Source organism: Macrotis lagotis, chromosome 3, assembly GCF_037893015.1.
Source record: "Macrotis lagotis isolate mMagLag1 chromosome 3, bilby.v1.9.chrom.fasta, whole genome shotgun sequence".
Taxonomy (NCBI): Eukaryota; Metazoa; Chordata; class Mammalia; order Peramelemorphia; family Peramelidae; genus Macrotis; species Macrotis lagotis.
The window spans coordinates 276,540,491-276,554,651 of NC_133660.1; the positions used below are offsets into that span (position 1 = coordinate 276,540,491).

The 14,161-nt window shown below is 48.2% G+C and overlaps 1 protein-coding gene across 6 annotated transcripts in view; it reads right to left on the reverse strand.

The window, feature by feature from the left end:
- The window catches only part of OSBPL5 (oxysterol binding protein like 5), a 134,426-nt gene that overhangs the window by 20,021 nt on the left and 100,244 nt on the right, over positions 1-14,161 (reverse strand). For all 6 annotated transcript variants that reach the window (XM_074230827.1, XM_074230825.1, XM_074230829.1 and 3 more), the window contains exons 9-14: positions 13,128-13,344; positions 11,186-11,370; positions 5,799-5,880; positions 5,018-5,116; positions 3,699-3,795; positions 587-685 (exon numbers count right to left, since the gene is read on the reverse strand). In XM_074230827.1, the coding sequence (XP_074086928.1) occupies positions 587-685; positions 3,699-3,795; positions 5,018-5,116; positions 5,799-5,880; positions 11,186-11,370; positions 13,128-13,344 (779 nt within the window). The remainder of the gene's footprint in view (positions 1-586; positions 686-3,698; positions 3,796-5,017; positions 5,117-5,798; positions 5,881-11,185; positions 11,371-13,127; positions 13,345-14,161) is intronic.

The following is a 14,161-nucleotide window of genomic DNA, read 5'->3' on the forward strand; positions in this document are numbered from 1 at the left end:
TCCAAGCCCGGCACTTAAAGATGGGGATGAAGGCCTCATCAAGGCCCGGGTGCCCCAGGACCCCCGCCTAATGACCTAGGCATAATCCATCCCCATGCATCTCAGGGCCTCTTCTCCTATTCCTCCCTGCTATGGGCCCCTGCTCTAGCTGGGTTACTTGGGCTAGTGGTCCTGCCTTTGCCCAGGCTGGGGCCTCTGCTGTGAAGACCCTCCCACCGTTTTCCCCAGTCCTAATCCTGCCCTGGAAGATCCAGTAGAAATCTGCCTCCTCTACTTGGAGGCTTTTCTGATCCCTCCAGTTCAGGAGAATCCTGCTTTGCTTTGGGCCCAGATTCAGAATGACAGGACTTTTGGGGACAGAAGGGACCTTGTCCTCTACACTGTGCTTGGAGACTGTTAGTGATGGGACGCTCCATATTCCACCATCTTTGGCGGCTCGACTCCTCTAAGAGGGGCCCCAAAGCCCTGAACACATCCTGGTGGACACTTGTTGGCCTGAGCCCTCCCTCCTCCCAATTCTGCTGGGCGGTGGACAGAGGCTCCCAGCTCTAGTGTGGCCTCCCCGGCCCATGGGGTGACCTCTTACCTTTGCAGTGTGCGTAGGGCATTGTAATGATGTAGTCTTCCCCTCTACTTAGAAATGTCAGCGTGGCTTTGCCATCGAGTAAGGCTGAGAGGGAATTTCCTGGAGCCACAAGGAAAGATGATGACAATGAGGTCACCAGCCAGCTAGACCCCTTCCAGAATCTGTCCCCCCAACCTCCTTCAAGAAATTCCTCTAAAACTGCTTTCTTATTGTCTGATCTCGCTATCTCTTATACTTGATGTTTCTTCCTTAAGGATCTGATTTCTCTCATCACACTCAATTTGGATCAGTGTACAACAATGGAAACAATGGAAAGACTGGCAAATTGTCTTCTGTGGGGGGTGGGGGAGGGAAGTTGGATTGGGGGAAAAATCGTAAAACAAAATAAATAAAATCTTAAAAAAAAAAGGAATTCCTCTAAATCGACTCTTTCTCTAATGACACAAGTGAGCTAAGTGTGATAGCCCCTTACTAGTGGGACAGTGGCTGCAATAAAACAACCCAGGAGGAGAAATCTTTAAACACCGCCCCTTCCCCCTCCTCCGGGACAAGAGACCCAGCCCTCCTTACCCCATTCCCTTCAGGGTTGAGTCTCTATCTACACTGACTGCACAAACCCCCTTCCTTTAGCCTCTCACAGGACTCACGAGTCCATCAAGAACACAAATGTAGATGGGGGTGCTGGAGAAACAGTTCCCACCCAACCTCAGCTTGGACTGGACGGCTGCTACAAAGTCTCGTCCCTGTATTTCTGGTCTGTGTCCCTTACTCCCTGAGTGCATGCATGTATGGACACACATGTAGACACGTGTGTGTAAGTATCCAGAGCATGTAGGAACCTGCCCTGACCTGCTAGAACTTTCCCAAACTGATTTTCCTGAAGTCTTGCAAATCGAATCATAAGCATCTTGAATGAAAAGGGAAACAGGAGACACAAACCGCCTGGAAATCTCCACTGAGCGCCATCCATTAAGAGTAACAAGTAGTAGGGGGGTTAGCACTACGTGTTGGCTGTAACTTCACAGGCAGCAGCCATCTAAGGAAGGAGCTGGGAACAACCCCCCAAGGGTTCGGATGATTCTACAGAGGCAGACAAAGGATGGCGAACAGTGCATGGGGGAACCCACCCCAGGAGGTCAATGGGGCTTGAAGGGCAGGCACGCAGCTCCCGGGGAGGTGACCGAGTCATCACACTATTGTCACAATCAGCTGAAGAACTGAGGGTAATTTGGCAGAAAGAAGACTGCAGCAGAGACCTGGGAGATGATCTCAGACATTCGTGGGAGAGGGCTTAGTTTTCTCCTGCTTGGTCCTGGAGGGCAGAGTCAGGTGCTACAGGTGGAGGTTATAGGGAGGCAGATTTATTAAAAAGTGCAATGGGGGTGCTGGGTCTCCCTCCTCGGGGGCTCTCAGCAAGTGCTGGAAATCTGTTCAGATATAAGCTAGATGTCATGATCTCTGAGGTTCCCTGGCCCCCAATGCCCCCTGATGGTTTGTCTTTCCCCTTTCCAGCCTTCAGTCCGTGGGACATGACTCAGTTGGCTGAAATGATGGCTAAAATTCCTTTCATTCTATAAGACTTCTATGATTCTGTTGCTTCAGCACAAGCAATGGAAATTGTCTTTGTTGATTCTCAAAGGATTTTTAAAATAAACAATCAGCAAATTTGGACAATTTTTGTCTTTTTTTTGGGGGGGAAGTATAAGAAATTATCTTTTTTTTTTTTTTGCAAGGCATTGGGGGTGTTAAGTGACTTGCCCAAAGTCACACAGCTAAGTATCCTGTTTCTGATCTCAAATTTGAACTCAGGTCCTCCTCACTCCAGGGCTCTATCCACTGGGCCACCTAGCTGCCCCTCATGAAAGTGTCTCAAAGAATATAGGAAAGGGGAGGAAGAACACCAATACCCAGCATTTATTGGGACCGAGAGTCAGGGAGCCTAGGTTCGGATCCTTGTTCTCCCATGTGCTGATGAGGTAACCTTGGGCAGCTCGGCCAAAAAGATGTCAGTACCATGGCCAGTTCTGCCCCCCACTCCCAGGTGGTAAGGAATGTAATCTGTAACCTCAAAATACTTTTTAACTAGGACTTGATTTTCTGTTTAATAGGATTTATCTCATGGTGTTATTTAATTTTGTATCATTTTTGGTCCTGTTCCCTCCACAGTGGTGTTTGGGGACAGAGGACCTGGGCTCAGATCTGTGGACATGGGCCATTCCCTTTCCACATCTGAACTTCAGTTTTCCCTTCTGCACAATGGGGACGTGGATTAGATGATCTTCCAGCTGTTAAACTGTGTGAGATTCCATAGCTAGACCCTGCTCACTGAGCACACTCCTTGAGGGTTGGGGTGAATCAAATACAATCCCTCTTAAAAAGAATGAATGCACAACGGAATAGGGGATGGTGGTGGGGTGGGGTAGAGAGGGGGGAACCCTCACTGACCCCATGAGCAATGGGCAGCAGCTACGTCTCAGCTCAATTACAAGCACTGATTCAATGTCCCATGGTGCTAGGAGAGGAGAGATGGAGGAAAGGCTCAGACCTGCCTCCCAAGACATGACCCAGCACTTGATTTGTTTTTCATGACTATACCTGTTTATTAAAAGGGAGGGATTCCTCCTGGGGAGAGGGGGAAGGCAGGCTGGTGGGGAGTGAGAGATGAGGGTGGGAAGCATTTCTATAGAGGAAAGACAGGGAGGTGGAGAAGGGGGCAAATGGAGACCATGTTTACTACCGGGTTCCCTTAATATTAATTCTTCTTCTCCTGATCCCCTCCTTCCCCACTGTACATGGCAGACATTCCACATTTCTGATCCAGTGAATGCTCTATCAGGGCATGGGACTTTAATGGTTGGTGAGTTCCCAACAAAACGGCAAACGAGAGTCCCCGGCCTCAATGAGCTTGCCATCTATTGCGGAGAATTAACCATGTGCACAGAAAAGTAAATGCAAAATTATTATTATGGAGAACAATAATTAAAGTCTGGACCCATGATTTAAATGATGAAGGGGATTGGTCTTCCCAGTATGGTGATTGACAAAAGCAAGTAATATTGAGAGATGGATGGTTGACTGGGTAAATTCTCCCCCTCCCCTGCCCTGGCCTTACCATAGAATTTGGACTTGGCCAGGATGCTCCCAGTGATGCAGAAGCCATCCTTCCTATTGCTTACATGGAAAGCAGACACAGGGGGATGATGGGAGACCTGTGAGGTAGAACAGAAATTGGGGTGAAAGTCTTTTTGAACCTTGGGGGCCTGGCTGGGCTCAGACCCAGGGCTCCACCTGATCTGGGAGCTTGGGGTCAAGTCTGCTTTTAGGTCATTCCAAGTCAGGGCCACATTCTGAAGCTCTGCCTTCATTCCTTCTCTGGAAGGCTTGGGAAAGATTTTCTCCTTCCCAGGTAACATGGTGGCCTCCAAGGTCTCTAGAAGCCTCTGCCTGGTCTCCCTTGCATTCCTCTTGTCATCACTCCTCCACTAGCTGTAAGCTGGACAGATACAGTTGAAGAATATCTTTGGACCTTGGTACTACTAACTGCCTTTCACATAGTAGGTGTTCAATGAATGGGAGCAAAGTGGGAGTCCTTTAACTATTCTCCCTTTCAGGTCATCTTTTACAAAACATCAATGACCCTGGGAGGCCCTTCCAGAAGCACACAAGGGTAGAGTGTTCCTACAAATTTCTGCTTCCAGAGAGGAGGGCCCAGGGCAGTCTGGGAGGGCAAGAAGGTTGTGCTGGCTGAAATTCTCTCAGCTCCCTCCCTGATTGGGCTAGGCTTGGGGAATCCTCTCTTCCTACTGGCAATTTTCCCCATAGCCTGGGCTATCAAGTTCTCCTGAACATTCTCTCAGCTTAACCCTGGGCAGCTATCTCAGCCACAAGGCCTAGACTGGCAAGGGTTATGGGGAGGGGAGAGAAAAACATAGTCACAGCCAGGGAGAAGAGTGTCTTCGATTGGTCCCTATTTTCAAAGCAGACAGTGAGAAATCCAAGGGCTGGACCCCACACTTCAGGTCTGGCAAACCTTGGGGGGCACTGTCCCTGGGCAGAGATTCTCTGCTTCCTCTTAGCACCAAAAGACAGACAGAAGTAGAGGGGTTGGCTCTTGGCACCCATTCACGGAATAGAATTAGAGGCCAATCTCCCTCAGGAAAATAAATCTCATTTTCAATGGGTCTGTGGCCTAAACTCTGTCTCATGGCCAGAGAGATTTGTCAGACAGTTCTGTGTGCGGACAGACTCCCTGAAGAGAGAAAGGAAGGCTCTGCTTGCCCAGACAAGGCCCAGACAAGAAAATCTTGTTGGGAAGCCATTCTTCCTTCAGCTGGGCTTTGAGGGTCACCCGCAGGACAGCCCTGAAGCCGGCTTCAGGGTCAAGCCACTTGAAGACTGGGGTGTTTAGGGGCAAGGTTAGGAGGGACTTGCCTGTTCAGCAATGTAGAAGGTATGGCTGTTGGTCTGTGGGTGGTACCAGCAGCAGCGAAAAGTCTCTCCAAGGATGGGATTGTAAGGCTTCTTAATTCCCTATTAGAGGAAAAGGAAGCTTTGTTTCAGAGAGTGCAGTTGGAGCTAGAGCCCACCCCCCCCCCAGCAGGCTCGAACTCAGGGTGCTCCATGAGCCCCCATTGCCAGCTTCACTTGTTGGCTGTAAGCTGGACAGATTCACCTAACTGCTTTTGATCCACTCCCTTATTTTGGATGAAGGCAAAAGATGCTAAAATCAGAGTTGAAGCTGGAAGGGGGGGCTGTGGCTCTCATCTTCTCCCTTCTCCGGAAGGGAACAGATGACCCACAAGACTTGACAATCACATGGGACAACGGTATTTTGGCTGTTAGCTCTACATTGATCTTTGCGTGAGTGGACTAAGAGGTGGAAGGGGTCAAAGTTCAATTCAAAGTTTTCCCCAGTGGGAAGGGGAGAATTCCGGATGCCCTCCTCTGTAGTCCCCAGGGCCCCTTGAGGGGTTTAAGGCTTTCTGCTAATGGGTCACCACATCAGGAAATGAGGAAAACATGTCACCTCCTAGTTTAATATACTCTAAGGGAGATAGCCTATCTCTCTCGTCCATGGGAGGATCCTCCTGTGTACTGGGGTCTAGTTTTGGAGTTGGGTTGGTGGGAAGATGGGGGGAGAAAATTGTAGTGGTATTGAGGGTCTTGGTTGTAACTGGATTGTCCTGATCATGAATCATGCGGTTCTTTTTACCTTTGGTTTCTTGTAGAAGCCAGACAGATACCATCGCACAACTTGCTTCATACGACTTAAGGGATCTTCTTCCAGGACAGCTCTGGCAAAAGAAGAAGGGAGAAGAAGAAACTCATTTAAATAGGAGAGGGGTTCCATGAGTTGTCCATTTCCCAGCCATCCCATGCATCCAGAACTGTGGGAATACCTCATTAATAGGGCTCTGGCCACTCTGCAGAGTCCATTGGCACAGTCCTGGCAGATGTACTCAGGTAAGGAAGCCAAACTCAATTAGAATGTGAAGGGGTCACTACCCACACAGAAAGACCTCTGCCAACAGAGGCAGAGTCAGAGTCAGAAAACCCCAGATCACCATTATCTATGCTCTACTGCAGAGTTGCCCAATTACACTTTCATCTGGTTTGGGCAGCACTTGGAGAACTGAGGGATTATTTCTGCAGATGGTGTTTTAACTCCTTTGGTATAGAGGATAGAATACTAGATTTGGGTTGAGGATATCCTGGAATGGAATCCCACCTCACATTCTTGCTAGCTAGGGAACTTTGGGCATGTCAAACCAGCTCATCATGCCTCACTTTCTTGGACATGATGGCCTTTCAGGCCCCTTCTGTCCCTAAATTTTTGGTCCTCTGATCAGTTTATGTAGCAAATATAGACTTTCCCATGAGCCTTCCCAACGGCTACCTGGTCCTGCTTGACTGTAACGGGTAGAACCAGGAGTAACTGGGTGAGTAGGTAGAGTCAGAGGAAGATTTAAGAAAATGCCAACAATGAGAGCTTGGTGCAACTGGAATGTTGATAATTTGGCTGACTGAAGGAAGATGGAATATGGAGACTGGAGAAGAGAAAATTCAGGGTGGGACATAAGAGTGGTATTAAATTATTATTTTTTAAAATTATATAAATATTTCATTTGTTTTCTAATTAGATAAAATAGTAGTTTCTACCAATCATTTTTTGGTAAGGTTTTGAATTTTACAATTCCTCCCCTTCCCTCCCTCCCACAGAAGGCAGTCTGATAATCTTTACATTATTTCCATGATATGCATAGATCAAAATTGCATGTGTCGAGAGAAAAAAACATATCCTTGAGGAAGAAATAAAATATTAGAGCTAGCAAATTTATGTAGTACATAAGATACTTTTTAAAAAAAACCGAAGGTGATAATCTTTGGTCTTTCCCTGGATACAGATAGTATTCTCCATCACAAATTCCCTAAAATTATGCCTGATTGTTGTACTGATGGAATGAGAGAGTCCATCAAGGTTGATCACCACCCCCATGCTGGTATTAGGGTGGAAATTGTTCTTCTGGTTCTGCTCATCTCGCTCAGCATCAGTTCATGCAAATCCCTCCAGGCTTCTCTGAATTCCCATCCCTCTTGGTTTCTAATAGAACCATAGTGTTCCACCACAGATATAAATGGTGTTGCATTATAAGGAGGGCTGTCCTGTGGAAGAATGATAGACTTCTTCCATTTGCTTCTGGATGGGAGAACTTGGAACAATGAGGAAAAACTGCCAAAGATAAAACTTAGATTTAAAATGACTAAGTTGCCTTAGGAGGTAGTTTGGTTCACCTCTTTGAAATCCTTTGAAGACTAGATAGCGACCTTTGAGGGGAGAGGTTGAGGAGATTATGGCTCAGAGATGTTGTCAAGCACAGATTCCTGGGTCACTCTACTGGAGACTTCCTTCTACACTGGTATCCAACAGCTTATGACTACCCTGTGAAGGGCATTCAGCAAGGTCTTTATCTACTTAATTGTACTCTATTGAGCTGCATGAGAGACTTGCTGAAATCCTTCCTTGTAACTGTCAGCCAATCAGATCCAATAAAACTGGTCTGGCCCAACCTGTTTTTGAGGAAGCCATGATACCTCTCTGTGATCAAGATTTTTTTCTCTAGATATTTCCTGTAGGGAACTCTGTAATTTTGCCAGCAATCAGCATTTTCTCTAGTCTCTAATTTTCCTTTTCCTTTCTTTGAAACCTGGTACAAAGATGACCTTTATCAGAACTGTCCAGCCACGGACTTAGGAGGCTAATGAGCTACAAGGTCTGCAAGCAGCGTGTCAGGAAAGCCCCTCAGGGATCTTAGGGTGGGTTACACATCCCACAATCTCTGAGCTGGATGGGACCTTGGAGTCTGAGTCCAACTGGGGCCTGAGTAAAACATCCCTCTACCACAGAGAAAGGCCCCAGTGGATGGGTGAGGTCATGGCAAAGGGTTCTTTCATGGCTGAGATTCTCTGCTCTCTTCAAAGTCCCATGGGACTAAGTGGAGAGGAGCATTAGTCCTAGTTAATCCATTAGACTTTGCTTTAGGCTGCCCACTAAATTGGAATCCCTGAGGCCCTCTGAGAACTGGCACTGTGTCTTTCCAACTTTATATTCCGTGCCTCCTCTCTGGCCACCAAGTGAATCACAGCTTTCTCTGCCCTTTTTCTCCATGTTTCCCCCGTTTTGTGGAGTGCCTCATCATCCTTTAAAGTTCACATCTAAAATTTGCTCCACTGAAAGGATCTTGACACTGGAGCTGGAAGTAGAGCTGGACTTTTACCCCAAGACTCTGGACGATACACATTTGCACTTTCTATCAGAGTAGAACACTGGGCTGGAGTCAGAAAGTCACATCTTCCCGAGTTCAAATCCAGCCTCAGACACTTTCTAACTGTATGACCTGGGCAAGTCATGTTGCCTTGGCTGCCTCAGTTTCCCCATCTACAAGGTGAACCGTTGAAGGAAATGGTAAACCACTCCAGACTCTTTGCCAAGAAAGCCCTAAATGGGGTTATGACACAACTGAAATGATCTAGCAACAATAACACCACCAAGCATAGGGTTCTGCATATCACAGGTGACTAATAAATGTTTGAAGACTAATTAGATTGACTTGAAACTTCAAAACTAATCCAATTCAAGTCCTCGGGCCCTTCCTACCCAGCCCATCCTACCTTTAAACCTCAGCCTTAGTTTTCTCCATTTTTCTGCAAACTGGTGAAATGGTCCTAGGTGCTGCTCCTCACCCATGATGCTTCATCCATCTCTCTCTCTTCTCTGGGAGCTTTTGCTGGCTATTCCCCACGCCATAGTTCTCTCCATCCTCATCTCTGTCTCCTAGCTTCCCCAGTTTCCTTCAAGTCCCAGCCCAAATCCCTCTTAAGGCTGGAGCCCTCCCTCTGGGATTGCCTCCATATTATCCCATCTGTGGTTTGTTGGTACATACTTGTTTGCATATCATCTCCCCATTAGAATGTGAGTTCCTTGTGGGCAGAGGCTGCCTTTCTATGTATCTCCAACCCACAGCATAGTGCTCAGTATACAGCAAGCATTTAATAAATGCTGGTTGATGACTAAAAATAGAACTTTCTTCTGGTGGATGACTAAAAATAGAACTTCCTGCTCTCATGTTTGTTGTAGGCTGGCCAGGTCCTCAGGGATGACTAGCTACAGACCTTCCACATCTTGAAAACTGTAGAAAATGGTGGCAGATTCCTGTGCCCCCTTACTTAGGGACATGTCCCTTTTGATTGCTCTTGTTCCAGATCAGTTCTTTCTCATACCCAGTAGTTTAGATGCTCACTCTGGACCATGCCCTATATGTGTTTAATGGTCTGAACGGTGGATCCGTGAAAACCACCAGCCCAGCTCCCTCTAGAATGTATGGGCATCTCAGTGCCTGAGCCCCCAGTGGCCTCCAGAGACAACGACACCTACAAACAGGCCAGAGAAGAGAGACCTTGAAGACTCCCACAGGCCTGGCAAGGAAATCTCCCTCAGCTTTCTTATATCTCTTGTCCATTTTCCCATGTAGCTTTGCAGATGGCACTCCTGTCTGATACATTAGACACCATTTTCTTCACCTCACCAGCATCCCAAACCCTCTGCTCAGTGACTGGGTGAGAGCCATTTCCCATTCCCGATTTACCTTCACCTTGCCTTGGTGGTTTCTGATTACTAGTTACTAAAAACAATCCTCCTTCATGCCCCCTCACAGAACTTTTGCTCCAGCCCTTGGTTAAAGACTGAGCCTCAGCCCTCAGTGCTTGGGCTGATACACTATACTCCACAAAGTCACAATCCACAGCCTGTGAGTTCCAGAATCTGAAATCTAAGAGCTTCCATTCTTGAACACCAATCTACCTAACCCACCAGATGACCGCTCAGACAAAAGAAGGCTAGAGAGAGGGAACAATGCTCCTTCCCACCTCACATCCACCCTCAGTTCATGCATAGCAGGAATTAAGAGCTTTGAGGGACCCCAAAGATCACTGAGCCCAACCCCCTAATTTCATTACTCCCCCCACAATCTCAAGGGAAGTGAATGGCAGAGGTGAGATTCAAACCTAGAGATTCTCCTATGAATCTAGGCTTTCCAGCCTCTCTGAGGTGGCTGTGACCTCCAAACATGTTGGAAAAGGGTTTTCCATGTCTTCAGGCTGGGATGCCTGGGTCAGGAAGCACACAGAGGTATAAGCCTCTGGGGCCTAGGACCCTTCTAGGCTCCACTGGGTCCCAAGGCCCAGATCCCAGATCCCATCCCTCCCATGCTTGAAAATCCTCTATCATCTTTGTGCTACCTCTGGGATAAAACCCAACTGGCTCATCCTGGGATCCTCTCTCCATCCAAGTGGGCTCCTCCCTATCTTTTTTTTTTAGTTTTTTTTAACAAGGCAATGGAGAGTTAAGTGACTTGCCCAAGGTCACACAGCTAGGCAATTATTAAGTGTCTGAGGTTGGATTTGAACTCAGGTCCTCCTGACTTCAGGGCCAGTGTCCTCCCTATCTTTGAAGCATTGTTTCACATCACTCTCAGCCCAGCTCAGTTCAGCATTTATTAAGCTATCGCTATGTGTGCAAGTCCCTGGGGTGGTGGCAAGAAAAACAAAACAAGGCAGAGTCTCTACTCCCATTGGAGGGTGACAAGAGGGGTATTCTTCTCCTGACTCAGGTCCCCAGAAACGTTACCTCGGCTGCAGGTCAAGTACCTTACTCACAAGCCCCCACCCATGTGTCCACTTTTACTAATTAGCCAGAACATCAGTGATTCAATAAGAAAAGTCGCAATTCCCCCAACTCCTGGGGGGACACTTCCTCCCTGCCCCAGACCTTGAGTTCCCTTCATGAATTATTGGTCCAATACACTAGCTTGTTTGTGGTTATCCAAAGGCAAGATGTCATCTTTTGTCTTGGAGCTTTCACAGCGCTCTCCTTCGCCTACCCCTGCCTGGAGCCTAGTCCCTCCAGGCCTCGGCCCCAGGACTGGGTTCAGCTCCGTTCTCTCTTGGGATGTGACTATAAGCTCCTTGAGGGTAAGGACTAGCATCCTCAGCATCCAGAACAACCCTGGGCCCCCAGAAGGTCCTAGGCCCTTGGACACTTACTGAGAGAGCAGGTCTGCATGATAGTAGTAGTCGGAGAGCTTGTTGAGGAAGGAGCGAGGTTCCAGGATGAATGTGGGCAGCACCACCCGGGACAGATCCATCCCTGGGCGCAGCTGCTTCAGGAGGATCCAGATGAGGCTCTTGTTTTCATCTGAGACAGTCTCAGTCTGTGATGACTCTCCTGTCTGAGAACAGAAGAGAAACTCCAGTCAAAGGGGCAGGAGTCAGAAGAGGAGGATGGACTGACTCTGGATTTTGCCAAAGGGGACACCCTCATTTCTGCAGGTGAGCCCTCAGGAAAGGGCTGGGTGGGACAAGAGGCCTCCCAGCTTCATGAGCTCCATGCCTCTGTCCATGGTAGAGGTGGTGCAGTGTATAAAGTCCTGGACCTTGGGTTAGGAAGACTTGACTTTATATTCTATCTCAGACCCATCATCTCAGTGTGCCTCTGTTTCCCTATCTGTAAAATGTGAATAATAATAGCAGCCACCTCCTAGGGGCATGGAGATTGAATGAGGGAACATATAGAAAATGTTTTTGCCAACTTTTAAGAGTTCTATGGTTGCCAGCTGTTATTACTGGAGCAAGACAGGAATGTTCAGGGCCATTGATCTAATAGATCTCTTAAATCAAAAACTTACTGACTACACAAAGGGCCTTTGAGGATAAGTGGGAATCCTTTGCCACAATAAGAGGGTGGCTGACATTGGAAAGTCCAGGGAGGGGGCAGCTAAGTGGCACAGCAGATAGAGCACCCGCCCTGGAGTAGGAGCACCTGAGTTCAAATCCGATCTCAGACACTTAATTATCTAGCTGTGTGACCTTGGGCAAGTCACTTAACCCAACTGTCTTGCAAATACCCCCCCCCAAAAAAAAACAAACAAAAAAGTCTAGGGAGAAGAAGCCCAGAGTCTGCCACATAGAAAGGTTTTAGTGGAAGCATTTAATAGACTTGCTGAAGGGACTTGAACCAGTCTAGTCAGTCACTCTCTGTAGACCTCCTCAGCCCAGAACTGCATCACTTCTAGGTCTGCAGGGTTTGAGCCTAGATCCAAATCAAATCACCAGAGGGCTAGAGTGAATGAGACTGGGGTTTTAGACGGCAGGGACCACATGGAACCAACACTGGAAAAGGAGGCAGTGTGGGGCTAGGGAGGTAATGGTTAAGAGCATAGGGTTGGGGTGGGGCTGGAGACTGGCTCTGCCACTCTCTGACTTGTGGCCTTGGGTGTGATCTTCCTTTGGCAAGGAGGGAATAGCAGAGTCCCTTGGGGGAAAGCCCACCCCCAAATCAAACCACAAGGGAAGGGCAGAATGATAATGGCAGCTGACACTTATGTAGAGCCTTAAGGTTTGTGAAAAGCTTTGGACTCCTGATTTCATTTAATCAGAGGCTACCAATCAAACAACCAACCAAGTCAAGGGAGTGTGGAGAGTGGAAATAAGCAGAGGCTTGGGATCGCCCTTTCCCCCAGAGCTTCTTTCTTTTGTGGTCGGTCATTTATATCTAAAAGTTTGGATGATATAGGACATGGTGTGAGGTGGGGGAGAGGAAGACTGGAAGCTGGGGTGGGGTCAGGAAAGACCTCACACAGAACCAAAGCTTGTGTTAAAGGAAGCCAGAGATGACTAGGGGGATGGAGAGCTGGACTGTTACCTATGAGGGACAGGATGAAGCCAATTTGGCTGGACTGTCCAGTTGGGAAAGGGGAGGAATGTGTGAGGAGGCTGGAGGTTGGGCCACACTTGTCACAAGCAGTGAGGTCTTAGGTTGAGCCTCTTGCCTGACACTGGCAGAAGGCTGGGACCAAGGATAAGTCCCTTTGCCTTCATCAGCCTCACTTTGCTCATCCAGAAAGTGAGGACAATCCCATCTCTCTCAGGGAGGTGGCCCTAAGACAGCGTGCCGACCATAGTCTAGGCCCAGACCTCCCTCTCCTACCTCCCCAAACTCCTCGTAGATCTGCTCGATGTATGTGGTCCCTTTTTTCTCCTGACTGAGCTCCCCGGGGGTCTCTGATTGGTCACTCTCACTGTCATTGGTCTTTCGACTGTTTTCTCTGGTGTCATTCTCTGACTCCTCGATGGTATCCTTTTCCGACCTGTCTGAAAAGGCATCGTTCTCCAGCTGGTGGTTCTCCAGGGAGGTCTCATTCAGTCTGAAACACAGAGGGAGGCCTCAGGTTCTCCATCAGAGGCCTGGGCCATGCTGCCTACCCCCAAGAAGCTCCTTCCATTGGCCAATGCACTCCTAGACCAGACTTGGGGGGGCCAACATTCTCTGGTCACAAAGACCTCCCTCTCTTCTGGCTTTGGGCAGAACAAAGGAGAAGAGGAGGAGAGCAGGCCTCACTTGTAAACAGTCATTTATAGACATGATATGAGCATGGGAACAGAATTCAGTCTTTGGAGGGACAGAGGGAGAAGAAATGCATCAGAGAGAGAGAGAGAGAGAGAGAGAGCACGAGCATTCCCTGCCTCCCCCAGATATACCCCATCCAACTTTTCTAGTAGAGTATGCTGGGTCTGAAAGATCTGAGTTCAGATCCTGTCTCAGCTACTAGCTGGGGGACCATGGATAAATCACTTCACTGGCCTCTGCCTCTGTTTGCTCCCATGTCAAATGAGGAGACTGGACTCAATGGCTTCTAAATACCCCTGCAGCCCTAAATCTAAGGTGCTGTGATCTTCTGTCATCCTCTGTCCCTCCCCTCCCCCCCACCATTCACATTGGTCTCATCCTTCAGGGATTCATACACAGGATTCATACTCAGCTGAGCTAAGGGGAAGGTCTGCCCCTTAGTCAACCTTGGGCCATTCCCCACAGTGGTGCCTCCAGTCACTAACCAAACACAGTACTTAGTGTCCCCTCTCCCCTCCAGCCAGGAGGCAGGGGCCCTGCTGTTTGGCTCCCTATCCTCAGCCCTTCAGTACTACCTTGGAAGCCTGAAGGCTAATGAAATCTTTTGTGTTCCT